Here is a 25,321-nt window from a genome sequence, read left to right on the forward strand (position 1 = left end):
AAGGAATGATTAAAGCAAGTCGTCTGCCCCCCTCCCTAAACCTACCGGGGAGCTCAGGGGGCTTTTAGGCTTTCTGGGCTGCTCCGTGGCAGGAGGGTGCTTTGCTTTGTCCCACCGATGAGTCCTGGCCCCGGCAGGGGTGCTGCTCGCCACGGGGATGGCTCCGGGCTGGGGGTGCAGCCTTCCCCCATGCCGGAGGCTCGGAGATGCCTGTGTTGCCGACAGGAGCCGGGAACGACCACGCTAACCCAGGGGCTGCTCTTTAAATATTAAAGGACTGAAATATTGCAGTTTGAAGCCAGCAAAGCCCATCTGGGGAGCTGGTGCCCGTCTCCCCCTGCCAATGGCCGGGGCCGTGGTCCAGCATCATGCGGGCACAGCTCCTTGCTGCTACCCCGGGGAGCTGGCAGCGGCAAAGCTGGGCTAAACTGGGGCAGCTGGGCTAAACTGGGGTGGTGAGGGGGCTGGTGCCCCAGGGAGCCCAGGATGGGGCTGGGGAGGAGGCAGGCGAGGGTCCGTGGTGCATCTCCCCAGGAAGGGCTGGCATGCATCAGCAGTGAGCAAAGCTGTCCTCGGTGGTGTCACGGAGGTCCAGGCCCGCCACGGCTGGGGGGTGGAGGCAGGTGAGGTTGTTGTAGGTGTAGACGGGGACGTGGGCATCGTCCCCCTCAGCCACGGACTGCACGAAGCGCGGGACCACCACGGGGTGCCGCAGGGAGAAGTCCCGCAGGCCCTTCAGGGAGCAGTTGCAATGCCAGTTGTTGCCCCCCAGCCACAGCTGCTCCAGGGCGAAGGAGGAGCACAGAAAGCCCACCGAGAAGGTCTCCAGCGAGTTGTTCCTCAGGCTGAGGTACCGCAGGTTGGCCAGGGGGGAGATGATGGTGTTGTCCAGCGTCTCCAGCTGGTTATGGGAGAGGTCAAGCCAGAAGAGTCTCTGGAGCGGGCTGAAGGTGTCCTGGGAGATCTCCAGGAGCTGGTTGAAGGAGAGGAAGAGGTACTCCAGGTTGCTCAGACCCACGAAGAGCTGGGGTGAGAGGTGGCTCAGGCTGTTGTGCTTCAGGTCGAGCTCCAGGAGCTCGTGCAGTTCGCTGAAGCTTTGGTCTTCGATGACGGAGATGGCGTTGTGCTGCAAGAAGAGCCGCCGCAGGCTGGAGAGGCTGGAGAAGGTGTTTGCTCGGATCCTGCCGAGGCAGCTGTGCTCCAGGTGGAGGCTGTGCAACTTGGTGACCCCCTTGAAGACATAGTCCGGGAGGACCTTGATGCAGTTCGCAGATAAGTGCATCACCGCCACGTTGTACAGCCCCAGGAACGCCCCAACCTTGATGTCTTGGAGCTGGTTGTTGTTGAGGCTGAGGACCTCCAGCTGGCCCAGCCCATCGAAGGTCCTTTCCGCCAGGCTCTGGATCCTGTTGTGCCCCAGCTGCAGCTCCTCCAGGAACTGGAGGTCCTTGAAAGTCCTTGGCTTCAGGCTGGTGATGGAGTTGGTGGACAAGCGTAGGACGTGCAGGCTCAGGAGGCCCAGAAATGTGTCGTCAAACAGCGAGGCGAGCCGGTTGTGGGAGAGATCCAGCCACCGGAGGGACTTCATGCCCATGAAGGCGCGGGGCGCGATGGCAGTGATCTGGTTGTGGTTCAGGTACAGCTTCTGGAGCTTCTGCAGCTTGACAAAGATGTTGATCTTGATGCCCTTGAGCGCGTTGCCGCTCAGATCCAGCTCCTTCAGCTCGGTAAGGCTGCAGAAGAGCTGGTGCTGGAGGTAGGGGAGCTTGTTCCCAGCCAGGATCAGCTCCCTCAAGTTGGGCAAGTCATGGAAGACCTTGTCGGGCAGGACCACAAGCGAGTTCCAGCCCAGGTTCAGATACCAGAGGTTGGAGAGCCCGGCGAACAGCCCTTCCTCCACCTTACTGAAGTAGTTGTTGTTGAGGCTGAGGGAGACGAGGTTCTGGGTGTGCAGGAAGGTGTGGGGAGCCAAGTGCTTGAGGCGGTTGCGTTCGAGGTGGAGGTGGTAGAGGCTCCGCAGCCCGTGGAAGGCGTGCTGCTCCACGGCGGCCAGCTGGCTGCTCTGCAGGTCCAGAAAGTCCAGGGCCGAGAGGTTCCTGAAGGCAGCGGCCGGCAGCAGGGTGAAGTTATTGCCATCCAGCCAAAGGGCTTTGGCGTTGAGGGGGACGTCCTCGGGCAGGCGCGTCAGGTTGCGGGCGCTGCAGAAGACGTTGAGCTCCTCGCTGTAGTCGTCCAAGCTGCAGGCGCAAGGGCTGGGGCAGCGTGGGGGGTCCGCGTCCCCCTGGTCTTTCGGGCTGTCCCCCCCGGGGGGCTGGGAGGCGGTGGCCAGCAGCAGGGCCAGGGGGAGCAGGAGGGTGATGCCTGCTGCGGGGCGCGGGGGAAAGGGGACGCGGTTAGCGCGGGGCGATGGCCGCCCTTGGGGACCCTCCGGGACCCCCGCGGGGCGCCTGCGCTGCGGGGGGGGTGGGCGGAGGGGTCTGTCCCAGCCCATCGCGCACACTGGGCAGCTGCAGGGGGGGTCGGAGGCTGGATCTGCCCTCGGGAGAGGGCTCAGACCCCTCAGGTACCCAGACCCCCAAAATTCATCCCTTTCTATTGCAGCAGCAGCTTCTCCCTTTTGTGGGGAAAGGTCCCCGGGCCCCTCTCCCCCTTCCTCCCCAGACACCCCCCCATAACTTGCTCTTCCTCAGAGCAGAGGGGTCTCGGTGCCGCAGCCCCTGCCCGTCCCTGCAGCCCTCGTCCAGGTTTGGCCTCTGCCCAACTGTGCCAGCAAGCACCCCGGGCAGCACGGGGGCTCCCAGAACGCCTTATTAGCAGTGGATGGGGAAGAAAAGCTAAGGGTGACTCCAGTGCAAAGCCCCAGCAGCGTTTTAGCCTCTCCCCCCAACCCCCTGCCTTGCCTCTCCCTCCCGGGACGTGGGAATGGGCAGGTTCCCTGCCTTACCTTTGCCTGCGCTCATGGTGGCGGGCAGGGCAGCGCTCCCTCTCCACTCTCCGGCCCCGCCGACTGCGCAGGGATGGATGGAGCAACCACCTTGACGCCTGTCCAGCCGCCCGCCCGGCCGGGCTTAACCCCACCGCTGCTGGGCCGGGACTTGGGCTCAGCCCCCGGGACAGCGTGGCCGGGGCGAGCATCACCCGGGACGGGCTCCTTGCTTCTCCCGCCCCGCTCCATAACTGCTCAGGGAGGAGGGGATGGAAGGAGACGCCCATGAGGACAGGCGATGGTCCTGGGGGAGGGTGGTCCTGCCGGAGATGGGGTTTGGGTGGGCAGCGAGCGTGCAGGGATGGACGGGGCAGCCTCATGAGGTGCCCCATGGCTGTGCCCTGGGCTCCGGGAGGGTCCTGAGCAGCACCGACCCTTCCCTGGGTCCTGTCCCTGCCCTGGGGTGAGCCCCGGCTTCACAACCCAAAAAACACACACTGGGGCTTGCAGCGTCCTTATTGCACCGGGGGTTGGAGGTGTGGGGGTTACCCTTACTGGGAGCTGGGCTGAAACGCCCGAGGTTTTGTGGTGAGGTGGATAAATGGGAACAAGCTCTTCTCCGTGTGGCACTAAACCCGCAGACCCCTCCTGCGGGTGTATCTGCCTCACGGGTGGAGGTGGTGGTGGCAGCACCGCTCTGCTCGCTGCTTTTGTGCCAGGGGGGAAGCAGAGAGCAAAGCCCTGGTCGCGACGGCTGCGAGGGTCCCCCGGCTCCTCCGCCAGCCCCGCGCACGGTGGGATGACGGTGGATGATGCTCCGGGGCTGGTGCATCGCACTCCCTGCCTGGCAGCTCATCAAAACCACCCCGGGGAGGCTGACGACCTCGTTTTGTGTCCCAGGTCGTTTCCCCACCAGCGTCCAACACGGCTTCTGCAGAATCTTTTACCAGTTTCCAGGAAAGAAAAAAAAAAAAAAAAATAAAAAGCTACTTCTGCCCCAGTGCGAGGAGCCCTGCGGGCTAGCGGCTGCTGGACGGAAAAGCCATAGCTAACCCTTCCCAGTGTCCTGGTGGCCCCCTTCCTCCTTGAAGATGCGCCAGGACGGAGCTGGAACCATTCACATCCACGCCTCCGGGAACGGGTGTCTCCCACCGGTGCTGCTCTTCCCAGCCCCGCTTCCCCCCCATCCCGGTCCGTGAGGTGGAGATGATGGCACGGGGACGCTCTCCACCGCCAGCCCCACGCCACGGGCGTCCCCTCGCGCTCCAAGGTCGCCCATCCCCGTGGGAACCTGGCATCTCCCCCAGCTCAGCTCTTCGCTCAGGCGGGTTTAAGCAACCTCCTCACCGGCCAAAGCAGGACCGTGCCCATGGGAAGAGGCATCGGAGCGAGCCGGCCAGGCTCCAGCCTTGCAACCCAACTTTCCCACAAGCAGTGTTTTCTCCCTTTCTTTTCGGCCCAGAGCAATGCTCTCCTCCCCCTCTATTTTTAATCCTCTCTTCTGGGAAATTATAGATCAGAAAGTAGAAATGAGAGATGGAGACACACGCACCCACTAATAGGCGTTAAGCACATATTGACACAAGGTGTAATCAATCTGGAAGCTAAAAAGAGCTGAACCAGCACGGGCCAGCCAGCCAAAACCCACAAAACCTCTTTGGGAAGTTTCAACGTGCCCTACCTGTGGCTGGGAGCGGGTTTATCCCTGCCTCCAACAGCCCTCTTTCAGAGAAAACAGCAAACGGGCTGCGAAGGGAAAATAAAAAGGGTAAATAAGCAAATCCCTTCCCAATGTGGTTGCGGTGCAGAGAAGAGCTAGACCCATCTCCACCTTTAAACCTCCCGGAGGGCATCTCCTCTCCGGACGTCTCCCACCGCTGCCTGCGGCAGGGGATGCTCGGACCCCACGGCACGGTTGGTCCCTCTGGCAACACCGCGAGCCCGTCCTGGGAGCTCGTGCCTGCCCGGTGTACCGTGGCACCGCAACCGCCACGGGGACCTCATTTTGGGTCCCTACCACGGATGTCCTCCTCCCACCACGGCCCCGGCCGGCGCGGACCCCCCCAGCCGATCCCCCCGCATTGTTTCAGCTCCGGTAGCTAATCTCCCTGGCTGGGACCAAAGTCTGAGCCGCCCCACCTGGTTGCCATGGAAAAGGCTGTAATGGTATTAGGAAAAGCTGCAAAATCATAAAAAAAAAACCTTTTAAACCTATTTAAACTCTAAGGAATCATTACCTTCGCCAGCAGCCCCCCGTGCCCGCGGGTCCCTCCCCAGGGAGCTCCCCGCCGTCCCTTCACGTGGGTAAATGCCACCAGCCGGCCCTGGCTCCCGTTCTGTCCCCAGCCGCTCGGGCTGGCCGCGCCGGGGAGGGAGCAGTGCCGGTGGCCCTGCCGAGGAGGCCGGGGGGACCCCGGGACCTCCCTGGTCCGTCCCCCCCAAGCCAGGCCACCCAGGGCAAGTGGCCCAGCTCTGGGTGCCAGCAGGGACAGCACCGACCCAGCTTGAGCCCTGCGGGGAGCAGGGATGCGACGCGGGTGGTGTTGTCACAGCTGAGTTAGGAAGTATTTTTAGCCAGTCTTGCCAAGTATTGTCCCTGGCTGGAGGAGAGCATCTCGCATTGCCACGGCAAGCGGCGCTGCCGCTCCTCATCCCGACCCAAAAACGTGTCAGCCCCGATGCTGCCGCCCGAGAGAGCCGGGACGGGTGACACGGGCATCCCAGAGCTCGTGCCGCTTTCCTGGGGACACCTTCAGGGACCAACCTCCCCCCCGGAGAAACCCTCCTGGCAGAGATGGGCTTTGCCGCGTGCTCGCTGGCCGCCCGCGTTTCTGGTCATCCTGGTCCCCGCCGATTGCGCCGCATCATTTTTCACTCAAAAAATTCTGCGTTACGAAGGATGGGGACGTGGCAGCGGCGGCAATGGTCCCCGCCGGCATCTCCGAGTGTCGGCCCCTGCCCTGCCGCGGTCGCAGCAGGCTCGTGTGGCGGGTTGAGAGAGGCGGCCGAGGCGCCGGCGGCTCTTGATGCTAATTACCACCCCGGTGTCACACGCGGCCACGTAAAACCACATCACCGCCACCAGTCTGGCCGGGCTGGTTGGACTGGGGAGGCGAGGACGTCCCCGAGCCGTGACTCAGGGTGGCCAGGGCTATCGCTGGAGGCGAGGACGGGGACTTTCCCAACGCCAGCACTGAGGCGGACCTGGACCTGTCAGAGCGGGCGCAGAGGGGACCGCGGAGATGGTCCAAGGGCTGGGAGAGCCGCCGGGGCAGCCGGGGCCGCTCAGCCCCAGCAGAGCTTCTGGCCGCCTTTTGGTGGAGAAGGGGCTGCTAAGAACGGTGGCGGGAGGCTTTTCCCCAGGATGTGCAGTGCCAGGAGAAGGGGCGATGGTTTTAAATGGGAAGAGGGTGGATTTCGACTGGGCACAGGCCGGCACAGGCTGTGGGGAGGCATGGGCTGTCGGAGGTGGGAAGGGGCGGCCCCGAGGAGCCGCGGCTCGGCCTCCCGCCGCCAGGGGGCGCTGCCGCCCCGCCACCCTCCCCCGGAAGCGGCCGCGCCCGTTGCCCTGGAAACGGGAGGCGGCGGTACTTGAGTAGGCCCCGCTGCAGCCGCCGCCGCCTCCGCAGCGGCCGGGGAGGCTCCGCCGCCCCCCGCTCCGCTCCCCCGGTGCCCGGCCTTCGCCCCAGAGGCCTCACCCCGACGCCCGGTGCTGCCCCAGGAGGGGCCGCGCACGCCTCGGCCCGTGGCAGCTCCTCGCACCCGCGGCGGCCTCCAGGCCCCGCGCCCCGGCGTGCAGGCCCGCCGCGGGATGCTGCGGCGGCAGCGGGCGGCCCTGGCAGGGCTCGGTCCGGGAGGGGATGCAGATGCACTTTGCTGGCGCTGGAAGCCAGATGGAGCTGTGTTAACGCTGTGCTGTGCCGAAGCTTCCCGTGAAGGCGGGTGGCTGCTCCCTCCGCTCCCCTCCGCGCTCGCCATGAGCACCGGCAGAGCGAGGCGGGCGACCCTGGCAAGGGCCGGCTGGTGCTGGAGGAGAGGTGAAAATAAAGAGCGGGCTGCGGGCTTGAAATCTTCAACCAGTTTCCTCTTGAGCTGCTGTGGATTTGGGGAGTGTTTTGACACCGTAGAGCTGCGTCCCGGGTGAGAGGTTCGTACCTCGGAGCTCACCGGCGATCCAGCCACCGCGTCGGCTGTGTTAGAAGTGTCCTTGACGAGGAGAGCGAAAGAAAAACGCAGTGCGGAGTTGGCATTTCAGCTCTTAGTGAGGTTAACTCTTAGGCTGGACATTAGAAAAAGGTTCTTCACCCAAAGGGTGGTGGAGCACTGGAACAAGCTCCCCCGGGAGGTAGTCACAGCACCAAGCCTGACAACATCAAGAAGCATTTGGACAACTCCCTCAGACATACGGTGTGAATTTGGGGTTGTCCTGTGCAGGGCAGGAGTGGGACTGGGTGATCCTTGTGGGTCCCTCCGAACTCAGGCCATGCTATGACTCTAACAAAACATATGTTTTCTGTTTGGTGTTGCTCTGGGTTGCAATGACACCCCAAAACCTCCCTCCTCTGCCCAATTCTGCTGTTTGTAGTGTCGTCCAGGACAAAATTTGCTTTGTATTTCCAAACCATGGGAAAAGCAGTCGCTGTCACGTCTGGTGCTGGTACAGCACCTGCCACAAAGGTGCTTTTGCCAGGGTCTCCCAGGCACCGCAGGAGCATAAATAATAACGTATCTGTCTATATTAATTAGTCTTATATTGCGGTCTGCCAGGTGAAACAGCGTTGCAGAGGGAGCGAGAGTGCACTTCGCTCGTAAGACAGAAGCAAAAAAAAATAAACATTATTGATGTAAATCAGTGAGTTAACAAAGTTCAATGGTAAACACGACAGTGGTTTAACGAGAGTCGATGGCCAGGTACCCTGGGTGATTCACTGCGCAGGGGACGGGGTCAGACAAGGCTGTCGGGAGCCCTCCCCTTGAGTCGCGGGGCTCAGAGAGCTCCTCCGGCTTTCTAAACCCCTTGGAGAGGAGCCGCGGTGCGGCTGGGTCCAGACTTAGCCTCAGAGTTGGTCAGCAGTTTATGTCCAAGGGGTTATAGATGCGCAATCAATCCTTTACGTCGCCTAGCTAAGATTTCAGTTTAGCGTGCTGTTAGTCGCTCACCGAGGATCTGTTGCGGCAGGGAATCTCTCAGCCTCGAGGAGGAACCCGGAGAGGGGTCCCTGCTCACGGGGAGATCCCGGCGTGCAGCCCGCTGCCGTGCAGGAGCGCACCGGGCTCTTGGGCTGCTCGCTGCTTATGGGGGAAGACGATCGACTCATCGTCATGTCTGCATACCGACCGCAGGTGCCTGTTTTTCCCAAATCTGGCTTGAATCGGCCCAGACCAGCCCTGCGGGGAGGTGGGCACATTGCCATAAATTCGCCCTTGGCTGTTGCGGTGTTCCCTGTCTCCCCCGAATCCCCTTTGAGCTGGATGCAGCCATCACGACCGCCACTGGTGATGATCGCTTGAGCAGGGTCACGGGAAAAGGTCACTTGTGTGCGTGCGGGGAGCACAGCGCCACGAACGGGCACCCCCGCGGCGCAGGGAGCGCCCGGCTTTGCCGGCACGCTGGGGCGGGATATTTGCCCACCTGAATTGGGCGCCTGGGGGCCCGGGCACGCTGGGGCTGGCTCGGACAGTGGCGTGAGCCAGCCTGCGCGCGTCCCCGGGCCGGCGTGGGCTGCGAGTGCCCGTCCTCGGGGACCCACGCGGGGCTGAGAGCCGGCAGGAGCCGGCGCGCACCTGGGGAGCGGAGCTGCGGCTCAGCTCCTTCGTGTGCCGGAGCAGCCGCTAGAGACTTTTGAGCCCCCCAGCGCCGTGGGCGGTGTGTGAATTTGGCTTTCTGCTCGGCAGTGGGTGTGAAGAGACTGTGAATTCTCATCAGCACTTTCATTACCTTAATAAAATTACTTCAGGTCTATTAAGTTCTTTTGCAGAAAAAGAAGACATAATTGCACGTTTCGGTAGCTTCTCCTTCCCCCTGGGTCTTGCTTCCATGGCCATTTGTGAAATCCACGTCGAGGGGCTTCGGGGTCTTCTCCAGGAGCCCAGACCGGGCGAGGAGCTGGTAAACTCTGCTTGGCACCGAGCTTCTATCAGGATGGCCCCTCTCCCTCTTTCATCCTCTTCGCTTTGACAGATGCTGAGAAGTTATTCAGAGCTTTGGTCTTTTTGAACAAAAGGTTATTGTCAAAGCTTTTCTTCTGTAAGAGACAAGTTCTTACCTAAACTCACCCACTCTACAGAAATAGCAGTGATAATAAGCCCAAAATGAGGAGATTAAGAAGTGGCATTCGTTTTACCTCATGGCTGCCGTTCACCAAGGTCTTCCAGCGCTACCCACTGTGCCTGACGCTCTCCGTTACCCTCGCTCTTCCCTCAGAGACCCTGTTCGAGTCCTTTTGGCTTTGCACGCACTTGGGATTTGTCCCGTTCAGGCCTGGATGGCCGCCATTTGGAGTCAGTGGCAGCGTGTAGACCAGCACAATCCAGATTTAGCGCTGTCTGGGCTATTCAGAGTTTGTTTCAGTGCATGCTTTGCTTTAAAACTTACATTTTATATTAGATGATATTTTTCTGCATAGCATCTCTGATGCGAAGTGATAAATTGGGGGAGGTCTTTCCTGTCGCCAGCTCAAAGATCCTGGGACCTTTTGGATGGCGCGATGACACAGGAGATACGAGGACTGAGAAAATTGCCTGGAAGTAAGTTGATGTTAGATGCTACTGGATGGTCTTGGAGCAGATGGCTGGATGAATGCATTAATTAATTACTGGGTCACACCAACCCCAGGCACCGCTGCAGGCGTGGGGAGGAGCGGCTGGGAGCTGCCCGGCGGGAAAGGGCCTGGGGGTGCTGGTCGACAGCCGCTGGACACGAGCCAGCAGGGTGCCCAGGTGGCCAAGAGGGCCAATGGCATCCTGGCTTGTGTCAGGAACAGTGTGGCCAGCAGGAGCAGGGAGGTGATGGTGCCCCTGCGCTGGGCACTGGTGAGGCCGCCCCTCGAATGCTGTGCTCAGCGCTGGGCCCCGCACCCCAAGGCGGCCATGGAGGGGCTGGAGCGTGGCCAGAGCAGGGCAGCGAGGCTGGGGCAGGGGCTGGAGCACAAGGCTGGGGAGGAGCGGCTGGGGGAGCTGGGGGGGCTCAGCCTGGAGAAGAGGAGGCTGAGGGGAGCCCTCCTCGCTCTCTGCAACGGCCTGAAAGGAGGCTGGAGCCGGGGGGGTCGGTCTCTGCTCCCCAGGAACAAGCGCTGGGACGAGAGGGAACGGCCTCAAGCTGCGCCAGGGCAGGGTTGGGTTGGGTATTGGGGAAAACTTCTTCCCCCAAAGGGCTGTCAGGGCCTGGCCCAGGCTGCCCAGGGCAGGGGCTGAGTCCCCATCCCTGGGGGGATTTAAAAGCCGGGGAGATGTGGTGCTGAGGGACATGGGTTAGTGGTGGCCTTGGCAGTGCTGGGTTAACGGTTGGACTCGATGATCTTAAAGGGCTTTTCCAACCTTAATGATTCTGTGAATTAATGGGTTAATCAGATCTTTAATTCTCTAAAGATGCCTGCAGCAGAGATGGAGGCCATCCCTACCACCAGGTTTTGGGAATGGTTCGTAATATAAATGGAGTGGTGCCTCCTAGCTGGCAATAGTGCTTCACTGGGGGTGTCTGCTAAGCATCTTGTCTCCGTATCTGCTGTGCGCTGCCTTAGCATTGCAGAAGCCTCCCGACAAGTGTCGTTTCTTCTCCTGGGGTGGCTGTAATAATTGGTTCTACCTTAAGGTGGATCAAGGTGGATGCTGCACCCGCTAGTAACCAAAGTTGTTAGCAACATCGCTTGTGCCCTACCTCGAGGGAAAAGTTGCTGCCGTAGAGATCCTGAGACCCTTCCTTTGCTCTTCAGCCACTGCCTGCCTGATATCATGTAAAGATCCACGACTCCGGGCACATGGATTTTGCAGAGAACAAGAACGTAAGTACTCTGAGAGCGCACATGCAACACCTTGCGAACAAAGGTATAAGTATGAAGGTCTGCAGCCCCTTCCTGGGTCGTGGAACCAGCACCGCAAATGAAATCCTAATCGCAGGAGGAAAACGGCAGCTGAAAATCCCCTTACAATCTGTTCAAGCTCTGAAAAACTGGATAAAAAATCCCCAAACCAAACCAGCACTGGGGTGGGAGCACAGGGTGGGGAAGAGGAGGGCTCTGCTGGCTGGCACCCGCTGTCTGAGCTGTGGTGTGGCTCTAGGTGCAGCTGCAGGACAGGAACGAGAGGCCGTACGCGCTCGGAGACCCGCAGGAGAGGATGGGGAAGCTGGCTGGCTCCAGAACAGATTTGGCAGCCAGAATGGTCTTCAGGGAAGAGGAAAAACTGAAGGTAAACCAAATACTTGAGGAGTTGGAGAGAACTGAGTCGTGAAGCCGTCTGAGGGGAGTAGATCTGCAGCGGAAAATCTGGTGGGCAATGTTGGGGCACCTGTCTAGGGGTGTACGTGTTGTGCCCAAATTCCTTGGTGCGACCTGTTGAAGCAGTACGTTGGCCTCAGAATCGTTCCGTGGCCTTTATAATGTCATTTCTCTCTCCTAGATTTCCAAAGACCTTGTTGATCTCCAGATCGAGACAAACAAAATGAAGGAACAGTATGAGACGGAGAACTTTGAACTGAAAAATATGGTATCCGAAAGTTTGAAGTACAATTGATTCATCTCTGCCAATACCTTTCTCCAGAACCGCAGTTCGTTACGCATCCATCTTTGCTTTGCTTGGTGTATTCTCTTGGCTTTAGCCAGAGCAATGAATTCCCCCCACGATGCCCCAGATACCATGAAACTCGTGTGAAACTCGTCCCTCTCTAAGTCGTAGCGTGCTGGAAGTTGTTTGGCCAAATAAATGCCCTGTGATTGCTGCTGGTCTCTGCCACAGTCTAATTCTGCTGCCGCTCCTCTGCAGATCCTGGCCCTGGAGAACCGCGTGCTGGAGTTGGAGCTCTGCAGTGAGAAAGTCACGGGGGAGCGGGATGCCTTACGGGAACGTCTGCACGCTCTGGAGAGCAGTCGGAAGGAGCTGGCGGATGAGTACATCATTTTGAAAAGCAATTACCTGGCCCTAGGCAAAGAACTGGAGCAAGAGGTGAGACAGGCTGCAGTGTTGGTTATGGTGTTCTCGACTCCGTCGCACAGTTACCTGGCCTACGGACAGCTTGGTTGCCTTTGGGTTGCGTATCCACGTCCCAGCTCAGGTCCGCTACGGTTTGCCAGCTGTGAGACAGCGTAGCTTGGGCATGGGTTTCTTTTCAGGACCCAGGGATTTCACGTAACACGGTCACCTTCTAGCAGGGCTTGCAGAACCTGCCCTGCTCAGCGGGGACAGCGCCGAGCCCGCGCTGACCCGTGCGCCGGGCTCTTCTGGGCGCCCTGCTGTCAGAGCCTTTCTCCTTCCGCGCCGTCCCGGATCCCCGTCACTAGCAGTAACGAGGAGGTCACGGCGGGGCTGGCCCGAGTGCACGTTGCAGGTCCCTCTTGACTGCCAGCACGCTTTGTTTCCCTTTTTTTCTGCATGGCTTGCGCAGCCTGCACGTGAACTGATTGTAGTCGCTCGCATTTCGTAGGGCGGCGGGAAGGGGCCTGGACGTCTTTGAGGTCAGCAAGTTTATAAAAACGCTGAATGTAAGCAAGTTTCTGATTGTCCCTTAAAATATAGCGAATTGCCTGGTGACTCTTAGCTTAGCGATTCTTAACTAAAGTCTTTTGGACCCGGATTTGTGTATTTCTTCGGCAAGAATAGCTACTTCAACAGACCTTCCTCTCTTCCCTCCCTCTCCCCCCTCCCACTTCTCCTTCTTTTTGAGTTGGATCGGATGACTGACACCCTCCTGCCTCCCTCCCCGGCAGATAGTTCAGCTGGTGCGGCCAAATGACCTGGTTTACCCTGCTGGCCCTGCGCAGAGCAGTGGTGGGAAGATGCGGGGCTGGCGCCAGGCGTGCTGGTTTAGGCAGTGTCCAGTCTCTCTTTACGGTGAGCATCCATCTGCAGAGCTCCGGTCGAGAAGGATATGAGGTCGTGATCATCCTGTTGCAAATAAGTGAGTTAGTGACTCTTGCGAAGCTATCATTTGTCTCCCGTAAGGTGAAAAATTAAAATTTCTTAGGAGGAGGCAAGCTCAGCTGCTTGCACGGGTGCGAACCCACCCCATCGTCCGGAGCACGAGGCAGAGCGCGTGCGGCTGACTGTCAGCAAGGCAGCGCGCGGCTGAGACGCGGTACCGCCAGGCTGCGGAGGAATAGCTCGGCGTTCAGCAGTCTTGGTTGCTTCTTGTCCCCAAGGGGGTGCAATGTGTTTGTCAAAAAGTGGATTTTCGGGTGGCTGACATCTCTAAATGATGGGTTTAACAGGTTGGTGGTAATAACACCCTGTTTTCACATGGATCCTGGAATCTTTCAGAGAATGAAAGCACACGGATTCAGTTATGTGCCTGGACAGCATCCTGAAGAAGTAATGGAACAGGGTCCAGGAGCCAAAGGTGAACTCCTCGGTTGTAATTCATAGACTGAGGATTTTACCCCAGTTTCTTGGCTCCGGCTACCGAATATCCTTGCCTGAAGCAAAAGAGGCTCCAACTTGGCAGGTTGGGACTTGTCGCGGCATGGGCCTCTTGCTCATTATTTTCCCAGTGTGGACTTTCCCAAAGGAAATGGGGAAAGGAGCCTGCGGTTCTGCCCCCTCCCCTTCCCCGGCGCTCTTCTGGGGAGACAATGAACCTTTTACACATTCCCAATTACAAGTGCTACTTGTGACCTTGCCAATATGTTGTCATGGCTGCTTGGCGCAGAAGCAGCTCGGCGAGCTCATTCACGGCCCCTTGTGCGGGAACAGTTAGAGCCTCTGAATTGTCGCGGCCCCCATTGTACGGCTCGATTCACACATCGCCCTGTGTCTGTCCCGGGCGAAGGAGCGCGGCGGAGCTGGCCTTGCCTCTCCCTGGGGAAGTGCCTTCCAGAAGATGCCACTCAGTCACTTTGTGCCTGTTTTCTAACTCGCTGTAAATTCTTCCTTTTCAAGACTCTGACCTTTTCCCGACTCTCCGTTTCCTCCTCCTCTTTTGTTCAGCGGGCTTACGCCGTCTGCATCGGCGGTACAAAGCGAGGCCGTCGGAGGGAACCCAAATGGCTGCGAACCGGTTCCGCGCCGGGCTTTTCCCTGGAGCGGGGCCAGGGAGGCAGCGAAGCCCATCGCCAACCTGGGACTGCCTCTTTCTTTGGCCGGGCTGGTGCTTCTGCGCTTGTGTGACCCCCTCTGATCAAATTGTCAGGGCCTGACAGCTGCAGATGGATGGTTTTCGGTTGGAGAACAAGCAGCCTGTCTCTGCGTAGCTGTCAGTTTTCACAGCTGTATATCTCACCTCTTTGTCAGCCTCTTTTCTCCTCTCCTCTCTCCCTCAGCCCACCCTGTGCTATCTTTTGATAAGCTATTCTCTCCACGGATGACTCAGATGACCTCTGCCTCCCATCCTCCCGATTCACTGCCATGGTAACAATTACTCAAGCTTGTCCCCAGCCATAAACCCCATCAAAGCTTTGTTATCTACATAGAAACCCTCCCGTGAGACATGAATTCCCCCAGTGTTCCTTCCAGATCACCTGTAACAGAGCCTTTCTCATTCAGATCCTCTTTATCTTTTTGGAAATGTGTCACTTCACACCAGCACCGCGCTTTGAATCTCGCTGCCTACACGGTGCTGTGGGCTGGCTGCTGCTGGAGGGATGCATTCAAACGAAACTGGAATTAGCTGGGTGGCGTCAGCCTAGATGGATGGAAATTTGGGCCTTCTCTTACGTGATGGAGGCCAGCACTGTTCCAAGGCGTTGTGCGGGGAAAGCCATGCCTGAAGCGTTGGGAGGGTGCAGGGCTGGAGTGAGGCGGGGGGCTGGAGGCCGGGATGGAGAGGTGGTGGCGGAGCCGTGCCCGGGGCTGGGCTGGCACCGGGGTCTGTATCCAACTGCCAGAGCGAGATGGGCAGAGAGGGTTACATGTGAATAATCCTGCTGCCTGGCGATGATACTTACCCTGCATTTCCATGAGAATTAGAAAATCGCTGATATCTTTGGACATATGAGAGAGAACTAAAAATAAAACTTGCTTTCAGGAAGGGATGTGAGTGCCTGCCTTGTGTACGCACCAAGAGCAGCGGGTATGTGCTGAACAGACAGCGTGTGGAGCCAGCGAGGAGGGATTTCGGAAGCTCTTTCCTTCTTGTTTGACCTGGCAGGTCACGAAGAACGAAGAGCTCAGCCTAGAGCTGCTCAATCTGGCCAATGCCCGGAGCAACCTGCCCCGCACGGAGAGCAACCACTGCCGCTCCCCCGCCGTGGCCGATGAGTCCTCTGCCGAGCTGGAAAGAGCGCGAGCGACGGTGCGCCGTCTCTCGGCTCGGAAGGTGAAGGTAAGGACCTCTCTGCCCTGTCGCCAGCTCCTTGGCGAACAGGGATCTAACAGGCGCTTTCTTCTGTCTCTTACGAAAACCAGCCAGAAGATGCAGCTGCCTCTGAAGACGAGCGGCAAAAGCTGGAGAGAAACGTGAGTGTGTGGGGGTCCGCTGCTGGATCCTTGGGGAAGCAGAGGGGGGATTTATTCTGCCTGGCTGGCACCTCTTGGTGCTAACTTGAATTTTGTGGATGAGCCTTGATTTATTTCACTTTTTTTTTTAAGCTGTGCAGTTGAAAAATGAGACTAGAATAGCTCCAGCTCTTGTGGAGGCAAAAGCTGAGAGAGGGCAGCTGTGGTTCCCTCCATCGGCGCCCCTGGGTGAACAGAGGCAGGAGTTTGGAAGTCAACAAGTGCAGAGGACGCTTGCTTATTTTCTCCTTGCCATTACTTGAGCAAGCCGGGGGTGATAAACCACCCGAAACCGAGAGCACTGAGACGTTCCCTGCCTCCTTCCCATCTGCAGCCCCAGCGATACCAGCTTGGCCTCCGCCACCAGCTCCTGCTGGGAATCTGACTCTCAGAGCGAGACTCTCCCTTGGGGGAACAACACGTGTGCACCTCCACGTGCCCTGTCTCCAGAGCACACACCGCTTCTGGTGTGCTACAGGGCACTGGTCACTCCCAGTTCAACCTGGCCTTTCCCCAGTATGCCACTGGTCAGCTGGACTTGTGCCTAGCTGGAGGCTCTCCTCACTTCTACCCCGTTCACGAATCCCTCTGCTTAGCTCAGCCCTCTGTCTCATCTTCCTCCTCGTTTGTCCCTCAGTTGCTTGGAAACCAGGATCACATCAAAGCGGAGCTTGAACAACTGAAGAAAAACTACGATTTGCAGCAGCAGAAGCTGGAAGAGAGAGTGTGAGTGTTTGAGGGCACGTCCCTCTGCTTGGCTGGGCGTTCCTGGGGCTCCTTGCAGCGGAATTTGAGCCTCGGGCAGAGGAGAGGAGGCAGCCTGCCTTTGGTGGGGTACAGGGTGGGAAAGGATGGTTCACCCTTGGAACAAGTGAGGCCTGGAAGCAAATGTTTCCAAGGCTTTTAAGAGGGTCAGCTGCCACCTTAAAAGTCGGTGGTGTTGAGGTACCCGACTGGCCTATGCACCTCTGAAAATGCACCTTCTGTGACACACACGGCAAACGTGTGACAGCCCAGAGATGAATCCAGCCCTGGTCCTTACCCCCACAGCGGTTTTTCCATTGACAGGCTCGATGGGGTCAGTGTCCTGGCAAAGGCTGCCACAGCAGGGATGCTGGAGAACCGGACCCTCTGACTGGGGAGAACCTTCACTTTTGGTTGCAAGAGCTCTGTGGCCGCTGGTTGGCACGCAGCTGGTGGGGGCTGGCAGCTGCTGCAGAGAGATTTCTGTCCTCCCATAGTGATTTCCATCCCAAAGCTGGTTGTATTGGACCTACAGAGACGTTTGGGGGGTTAGAATAAACACACCTTTTTCCTGTGTGCCCAGGATCACCATGGGGAAGGAGCTGCAGGAGGCGAAGGGAGCGATCGGGGACACCCAGCAGAAGCTGGCGGAGCAGTCGGCGGTAAGGGCAGGCTCCCTTCCAGCCCCCGGCACCCAGGACTGCCCCTGCTCATCGGCTCCTCCTGGGTGCCCTGCGCTTCTCCTGGAGCTAGCAGGGGGTGGATGTCTTGTACTGAGGTACTCCGACACATCTCCCTCTCCAGGGAGTTTGTCCTACCAAGGTGCTCCTCCCTGCGCAGTTTCCTTCCCCGGGGTTGCGATGCACGTGGTGGAAGGTGCTGCTTGCACAGGTGGTGGGAGGAATTTTATTCACTGATATTTAGAAAGGGTTGGTGAAATCACTGGGGGGGGGAATTGCAAATGACAGAAGGTAGCAGGGGAATAGAGACTATAACCATTTCCAGTGGGCTCTGGTGAAAACCCAGGACCTTCCCAGCTCTAGTGAAGCTGAATATCTGGAAATGAAGTCCCCCATCTCTTAGGGAGCTTCTTAGTGCCCCTCGCTTGGCCGGGGGACGAGGGCAGCAGCGAGCGTGTTTGCCGTGCCTAGGTGCTGCTAACCTCCCAGAGCCAGCTCCAAGAGGTGGAGGCGGAGAACTCCCGGCTGCAGCTCCGGCTGAAGGAGCTGAACGAGGAATATCGCTCCCGGCTCGCGCAGTACGTCAAGGACGTGGCGGTGGGTACCCCCAGCCGCAGGGGCTCTCCTGGCCTGGGGAGGTCTCTCCATGCTGGCTGCCTACTTCTTGCAGGCTGCTGCTGGTTCCCCTCCTTGCTGGGCTGCGGAGCAGCGTGGGCGCTGGGGCTTGGGGAGCCACGCTTGCAGCTGGAAGGGGGCTCTGTCCCCTCGGCTTGGCCTGGGGAGGAGATGCCAGCCCCGCTCCTCGCCCAGATTTCCTGTACGGCCATGCTAAAGGGTCTGTGAGTTTCTGCTGGGACTTTCTCTCTCGGTCAGATGACTTGGATGGAAAGATCCTATTTACAATGGCTGCCTTCCAGTTGGCTTCTAATCTCCATTACCCTGACAACTTCCCTCGGCGGGCCAGGCGATGCCGCTTCTGGCGTGGTCACCGCCTCCGACTGCTGCTGTCCCCGTGGGGAGCTCTGCCAGCCTCCGCCGTCGGCTACAGAGCCGCGTAACGCCCGCGCCAGGGACCCGCTCTGGCAACGAGCACCTTTGACGTAGAACAGGGCCCCCAGAGCATGGTGAGGACTCGCACAAGGCAGGCGTTTCAGGCAGGTTCAGGCACAGATACCCGATTATACTCAGCAGTCAGACTGGGAAGAAATCTCCTTCTACCCCCTTGGTGTAGCAGTAAGCAGGTTTTGGCAAGAGCTTCTGTGCCGGGAGGAGGCTGGTACCGAAGAACACGGTGTAGTGATGGATTAGGAGACTAAGCAAAGCAATTTTTACTATTAAGAATAGTTTAATTTCTAACAGAGCGATGTTGAAGCATCTCCTAGCTAGCAGAGAGAGCAGGGCGCGGTGGAAAGAATATGAGAATAGAGATGGTGACTCCCAACACCGACTCGTGTTTCCCTGGTCACTGATCCAGTACAGACGCCTTCTCTCTCTTGAAGGGCCATGATGGAAGCTAATCAGTCTTTCCAGCTCTTAGGAAATGGAAGATATGCCCTAATCTCTGTGCTGTTAGCACAAATACTCCTGGACCTTCTCTGTGGGAAATGGGTTACATGCCTTAGGGAACGACTTGATCACCTCCATTTCTTTCTCTGTGTGTTTAAAGGACTACATGGACAGCAAGTCCAGCAACGTAAGGGGGCCTGGCAAAGCCCCGGCTGATCAGGCTCACATGAAACGCTTTGTGGACAGCATGCTGAAGGATATCAGGGCTTCCTACAAGTCTCGGGAAGAGCAGCTAGCTGGAGCGGCACGTGGCTACAAGAAACGCATGAAGAACTTGGTCAAGAAGCATGAGAACCTGCTGATTGCTTACGGGTAGGGCTGAGCCAGGGTCTGGGCTACCTCTGTCTCTTCGGCTGATTGCTAAGGAGCAACTGGAAGTGCTCCAGAGCACCCAGACCCTTTGCTGGGAGGGAGGCGAGGGGCTCCCAGGTGGAGCAGGGGATCTGGAGTGCGTATTTATCTCCTTGCTCTTGACAAGCCAGGAGCGAGGTGTCTCCAGCTACACATCAGGGTGCTCTGGTCACCCCGGAGCTGCTTGCACATGCTTCTCCTGTGTAAAATTGAGAGCGAGAGATTGATTCCATGTTGGACGGGGTGGAAATGCAGAGGTACCACAAATAACTCCTGCCTCCCAGCCCATCTCTGCAGTGTTCTCAGCTCTGCTCCACAGTTCTCTCAGCAGCTTGGGCTGTGGGAAGCAGCAGAAATTCTTGTGGCATAAAAGCTACAAATAGCTCTAGGACAAGCTCCCCTCAGAAACACTCCCAGGAATATCGTGCGTACTGCTGGGCTCTCCCACTTATCCTTTGCAGGTGGACTGGCTCTTGGTGGCCAGAAGCCAGCAGGTCCCAAGGCCATGGAGGGGCTGGAGCGTGGCCAGAGCAGGGCAGCGAGGCTGGGGCAGGGGCTGGAGCACAAGGCTGGGGAGGAGCGGCTGGGGGAGCTGGGGGGGCTCAGCCTGGAGAAGAGGAGGCTGAGGGGAGCCCTCCTCGCTCTCTGCAACGGCCTGAAAGGAGGCTGGAGCCGGGGGGGTCGGTCTCTGCTCCCCAGGAACAAGCGATGGGACGAGAGGGAACGGCCTCAAGCTGCGCCAGGGCAGGGTTGGGTTGGGTATTGGGAAAAACTTCTTCCCCCAAAGGGCTGTCAGGGCCTGGCCCAGGCTGCCCAGGGCAGGGGCTGAGTCCCCATCCCTGGGGGGATTTAAAAGCCGGGGAGATGTGGTGCTTGGGGACATGGGTTAGTGGTGGGCTTGGCAGTGCTGGGTTAACGGTTGGACTCGATGATCTTAAGGGTCTTTTCCAACCTAAACGATTCTGTGATTCTACGAATGGTACCTCCAGCAGCAGCAGCGATGCTGTGTTGTTACCTAAGCAAAGCTACAAGGACTGACCCCTCTGGCACGTTCCAGGCTCCAGCGAGAGCAGATCCGGTCCTTGGGCAGCAGCGCTATGGATTGTGGCCCTGCCGAGCTCCACTTTTCCATCACAGACCCAGAGCTGCTGACGAACACAACCCGGGAGCTAAACCGGCTGCGGGAGGATAAAGCAAAACTGGAGATGCAGCTCCATGAACTGCAGAAGGTGGCGGCTGGGCTGCTGGCTTTCTGGGGGGTGAAACTGGGGGGCGGTGGGGGGAGTCTCACAAGGGATAGAGTCAGCCCCTTCCTTAGGCATTCCCTGAGGGTTTGCCGTGTCCGTGGCACAGGCAGGGGTAGTGCTTGCTCGCTTTCTCATTTTGGGAAGGGATGGGATGTCCAAGCAGTCCCCTTGTTGCTTCCACCCTGCTGCGGAGGGGGGAGTTACAGCTAGATCCGGAGGCTGGGCAGCCCCGTGGGTTGGGGTCGCTGAGCCCCGGGAGGGCTGAGGAGCAGCAGATGTTAGGGGAGAGCTGCCAGCCCAGCGGACTCGCTTGCTGCTAAAAGAAGAGGCGAGTAAGGGAGGATAGGATGGGCCTTTCTGTTCTTGAATGCCTTCGCCTTGGCGTGAATAGCTAACTGAGCAGGAGACCACACTCAGAAACACGCCGGTCAGCTCCACGTCCTCCCGCAGGTTCTGCCTGGGCAGAGACATGTCTCTTGATTTGCCTGAATTTAAAAATTCAGAGGACGGGAGACCTAAACCTTAAGCTTGTGCTGCACATCGCTTCCTTGCCAGGGCACTGGTAGCTGTCGGAGTGCTAGGATACCCTGGGCCGCTTCAACGTGGCAGGGGCTGTGGTGAGATTGCAGCGGTGTAATGCTTACGGGAACGCTGTTCTTCCTTTGCCTTCAGAAAAGACTGAAAGAAACCTCCGCCTTTCCGCTGTCTCCCGAGCAGTAAGTGCTGTTTGTTTCCTGGGATATTTGTAAGTCTGAATTCTCCTTGCTGTGTGGATTGAGGAGTCTTTTCTGCTTTACTTGGAGATGGTAATAAATAGGGAGAAAGCAAGCTGATAGGGACTCATCCGAGCAGAAAAGCCAGCTGTCGTCTCAGGGCAGCATTTCCTGCGGTGAAATGAGTTGGTCATCTAGGCCTTGATCCAAGAAAGCTCTTAAGCACATGTTTGATTTAATCACATTTTTAGTCCCGCGGATCTCTTTAGAAGCTGAAGTTAAGCCTAGGCCCGAGTGCTTTGGTGGATCACAACCTGAGAAAGGCAAGGGAAGCACCACCTCGGGGTGGTCTTGCTTCTCCTCCCTCCCAGGGCAGAAGCGGGGCTGGAGCCCTTAGGTGACCCCGCACCGGTACCTCCCTGGCTTCCAACAAGCCCTTTATTCGCTCATTTTTGATGGGTTTCTTCCCCCTGCTCCGTTAAGCTGTTGAAACTCTGTCAACTACAGCTGTGGAGAGGCAGAACAAAGTGTCGGAGAGACCTCAGCTGGGATTTTTCAGCCCTTTAAATGTGGTAGCCTAGAAAACATGTTAGGTATTTCGGTGACTGGATGCCAGCACGGAGGAGTCGGTCAGTGCCTGAGCCACCAGGCTCCAAAGAAGCGTCTTGGAGAAGAGTTTGTGCCTCAACCATGCTGAAAAATAGTAGTAGTCCTTGAAGAGATGCATTAATTTTGGCAGACTTGCCACAGGAACGAGACAGAGAAGTAGCAGCGCCTACATTTTAGTGATGCGTCTCGTTAAGGTTTTTATAGCTGCCAAGAGACTCTACACACTTCAAACACGTCTTTTCTGCGTGCTGATGGGTCTCACCCGTGCCGTTACCTTGTTCCTCTAGCCAGAGAGGCGAAGCCTGGTGTAACCGCAGCACTTCAGCCGTAACTCCTGCTGCTTCTCGTCTCTATCAGCCGCGCGGCTTCGCTGTTGATCGTTCCCTTCGCTTCTGCTCCCACGAAATCTCAGCCGTGATTTCCCGCGGGCCTGGGCCGGGAGGCGGCAGCCACCAGAGGGAACTCTGGCAGTCGCAGCCCAGCCGCTCTCGAGCACAATGCATTCCTCCCTTCATACAACCCAAATTCCCCGAGCGTCAGATGTGACCTGTATTTTGCTTATTCAGACTGAGACAGAATAGGAAGAACTTTCCCACGGCTGGGCCGCACAGACAGCTCACCTATCGCGCTCGGCGACCAGCACGGGCGGCTTTGTGCTCCGAAACATGAAAAGCGCCAGCGTTTGGCATTGATCGCGCTCTGTTTCCATCAAATCCAGTCCTGCGGTGTCAGGTTAAGGACTCTTTCTGCACGGAGTCCTCTGATGTACGAGTGTTGATGCGAACTTGGAAGAAACGCAGCCGTCGCGGCGGGGAACCCCCGGTTGGCAGAAGGGCTGCGACTCTCGTGTGCGGGCACAGGGACGGTGCCGCGTGCCCTGAAGTTTGGGGCATGGGGAGAGAAAAGGTTCAGAGCGCTGGGGTTTTTATGGTTGGATGGGCAGGAGTTGCGTGACCTACAGATGGGCTGGATTTGAATGTCTGAGCATGATGAAAATCTGCTTTTCTCTCCTAGGCAGCGGGACGAGGAGGGCTGGGCAGAGGTCAGGAAGCAGCTCCGGGAGTTCGTGCACACCACCCAGGTAAAGGTCTGGAGCAGCCCCTCTGAAGAAAGCTTATCCCTTACCCCCACGGCAAAGATGTGCTGCCCCAGCCGGCCGCTGCCCCGGGGCCGGTACGCTGCTCCGGGCTGGAGCGGGGAAGCTTTGCACGGAGCCTTGCTGTGGCTTTGGCCTCAGCCCACCAAGTGACGCTAGCAGGTCCCCGGCCGGTAACATATGGAGGCTGTACTGTCCCTGCTACCAAAAGAAGGAGAGCAGCCCTTATGGCTGCTCGTTGCTGGACTGTATCGCTCCCTCCCGTGTTTCAGCACATTTAGGCATCTGTAGAACACGACCTGGTTCAAGTCTAGTCTGAATCTGAATCAGCTTCCCAGCCTGGTTCCCCCTGAGTGCAAGGATATTTGTGCTGCACTCGGGACCGGGGTGGCCCGGAGCGGCCCGGAGTGGGGAGCAGAGCTCTCTCCATCTGTAACGCTGCCCTACAGCACCCACGAATCCGTGGTGATGCTCACTGGGAGCGGGCTTGGCTGAGGTGGGGTTTGCTGTCCGGCAGTGCCGGCAGCAATAGAAAGAAGGGTTGGTGCTGGGATTCCTGCCACGTTGACTGCCAGACGGGGGGAAAAGGGCTTTGGAAACGCAGCAGAGGTTCGGTTTTCTGTGGCAGACAAGGCTACCAGCTCGCTTCCACGTCGTGCCTTCCTCCGTCCGCAGCGACCTAAGGAAGTGCTCCACCGTAAAGCTGAACGCCTCAGTTGTGGGTATCTTTGCGGCCAAAGGAAGGGCGATGCCGTGGCTGAGAGGCTGGAGCACTGCGCCGGGAGCAGGTCCTGCTCCTGGCTCTGCCGTGCGTCTCGGGGGTGAGCTCAGTCGAGCACCTCGGATCCTCCTGGTGACACGGGGACTGCGCGGTTAACTTGGGTAAGCCGGTGATCTGCTGCCAGAGCCACCGTGCAGGAAACAAAGGGGATTTTTTTTTTTATCTAAAAGGGAAGGTCGCTTCCCTTTGCAACAAACTACTGGTGGAAAGGTGTGAAAGCTGTGTCCGTGTGCCAAACCTAGCGACCGCTCCGCCAGCTGGCTGTGAAGCCTCTGGGGCGTTAAAGCTGGCTTGGCAGGCAGGGGTTGCTGCCTGTCCTGGGGCGGCCCTGGCCCCCACGCCTGCGCTCTGCTCGGGGACGGCTGCGGGTCCGCCCGGCCGATGCCCGGGAGCGGTGGTGCCTGCAGAAAGCTGCGCTGTCGTCACCAGGCTCCTTCCCCCGAGCGCATCAGTTTTCGGTTGCTTCCGCAGCCTCGCGCCAAGTGGTGCCGGAGCTGAGCGGCGGGAAGCGCTCGGTGTCGCCTGGCAGAGGGACTGAGCAACGTCACTCCCGTCTCCCTGAGCTCCCTGGTTTCTCCATGTTTCTTTGCCTCTCCAGGAGGATTTGGAGCAGGAGAGGAGCCAGCTGCTGACGCGGGCGATCGTGGCGGAAGAGCAGGTGTCGGAGCTGCAGGAATACGTAGATAAGCATCTTGCAAGGTGAGATGGTGGGATCCCCCTCCGCGTGTTCTCTGCTTTGTGCTCCCAGTTTCTCTCCCAGGCTAATCGCCGGCGACATCGCCATGCCCGCCGCGCTGTCGGCGCCTGACCTCGCCACCACCTTCCCACAGTGCTGCCGGCGCGGCCGATGTCCCGCAGCACGTCCAGCTGTGCGGGCAGCTGCCACCATCCCTCGTTCCGCAGGGGTGGGGGGGACGACGACCGCGCGTCTCCTTCCCTGTGCGCTTACCCATCCCTTGGAGGGAGCTGAGAGGGGTTCCCTAAAATCCCAAGCTTTCCAGCAGCCCCTGACGTACGGCCCTCTCTCGCTGGCTCATCGCGCCCCGTGGGCAAGGACGGGTGAGAACAAGCGGGGCACGTCTGTCGGAGCGATGGTGCCTGCCGTAACTCCCGGGTCAGACTCGTGGCCCTGTTACTGGTACCGGTACCCGGCAGAGCCGACAAACACCTCTTCCTCGGGAAAAGGCTGTGATTTTATATCTGCCGGGGCTCAGCTCCCGGCGTGGCTCAGTGCCTGGGCTGGCTGGTCTGAATTCACTGACACTGCGCGTCCTTAGCGTGCAGCAAACACAAGGCAAAGCGTAATTTAAATTTATTGCTCCTGTGTGTGAGCTATCAATCAGCGGGGTTGTGACCAGACGGGCAAGGACGGTGCTGCTCCCCCGTTGCAGGTACCAGCAGGAGATCCTCCGGTTGAGGACGCTCGCCGGCAGCGAGGTGCCACGCGCGCTCAGTGCCGGCGCGGCCGATGTTCACTCACTGCCCGGAGCGAGAAGGAGCGTCAGCCACCGACCGTAGCTCTTCCCCACGGCTCTGAGAAGCGGCACGATCATAGGAAAAAGCAGGATTTAAAAGGAAGGAGCTTTCTGTTGTGTGGGCTGGCCAGGGCAAGTATCCTTCCCTGGCTGAGAGCTGGGAGGCGCAGCGAGGGAAACCACGTGGGTGTTCTCGGTCTCAAATTAACAGCACTAAAATGGGACGAGACAACTGCATCTCGTCCATCTTCTGATCCCTCAGCTGTAGGAATTCTGCTGTTCCCTGAGCACATCACGCCTCGGGACACGGGGTCAGGTTCCCAGGCAGCTTTTTACTGTGGGGCTGCAGGGCCAGGTTCCCGTTCCTGCCTCCTAGGACGCTGCCGTAACGGTTCTCCTGGGTCAGACCGAGACCAGGGTCCAGGCGCTAACGCTCCTCCTGCCTTTGCTCCCTTCTCAGCCTCGAAGAGAGAAGGGCAGGGCTGGTTCAA

The 25,321-nt window shown here is 58.7% G+C and overlaps 2 protein-coding genes across 2 annotated transcripts; one reads left to right on the forward strand and one right to left on the reverse strand.

The window, feature by feature from the left end:
• Window positions 1–508: 508 nt before the first annotated feature.
• Window positions 509–2,491, reverse strand: IGFALS (insulin like growth factor binding protein acid labile subunit; the record flags this gene model as incomplete). Its single annotated transcript, XM_082313626.1, has 1 exon — window positions 509–2,491. The coding sequence occupies one exon, from the start codon at window positions 2,489–2,491 to the stop codon at window positions 551–553; it is 1,941 nt and encodes a 646-aa protein (XP_082169752.1). The 3' UTR covers window positions 509–550.
• An 8,362-nt stretch (window positions 2,492–10,853) lies between these two features.
• Window positions 10,854–24,887, forward strand: CCDC78 (coiled-coil domain containing 78). Its single transcript, XM_082312429.1, has 15 exons — window positions 10,854–10,926; window positions 11,204–11,332; window positions 11,543–11,629; window positions 11,906–12,085; window positions 15,222–15,395; window positions 15,479–15,529; window positions 16,206–16,294; window positions 16,896–16,974; window positions 17,464–17,589; window positions 18,659–18,870; window positions 19,967–20,138; window positions 20,829–20,872; window positions 22,493–22,559; window positions 23,954–24,054; window positions 24,747–24,887. The coding sequence occupies exons 1-15, from the start codon at window positions 10,903–10,905 to the stop codon at window positions 24,871–24,873; spliced, it is 1,662 nt and encodes a 553-aa protein (XP_082168555.1). The 5' UTR covers window positions 10,854–10,902; the 3' UTR covers window positions 24,874–24,887.
• Window positions 24,888–25,321: the final 434 nt, after the last annotated feature.

This window comes from Platalea leucorodia (genome assembly GCF_965183815.1).
Source record: "Platalea leucorodia genome assembly, chromosome: 5".
Taxonomy (NCBI): Eukaryota; Metazoa; Chordata; class Aves; order Pelecaniformes; family Threskiornithidae; genus Platalea; species Platalea leucorodia.

Bases quoted from the DNA above. Each gene is read 5' to 3' on its own strand.
- CCDC78 (XM_082312429.1), top strand. From the start codon at position 10,903: ATGGATTTTGCAGAGAACAAGAAC. The intron at 10,927-11,203 runs GTAAGTACTCTG...GTGTGGCTCTAG, and splicing joins ATTTTGCAGAGAACAAGAAC to GTGCAGCTGCAGGACAGGAA. The intron at 20,873-22,492 runs GTAAGTGCTGTT...TTTCTCTCCTAG, and splicing joins TTTCCGCTGTCTCCCGAGCA to GCAGCGGGACGAGGAGGGCT.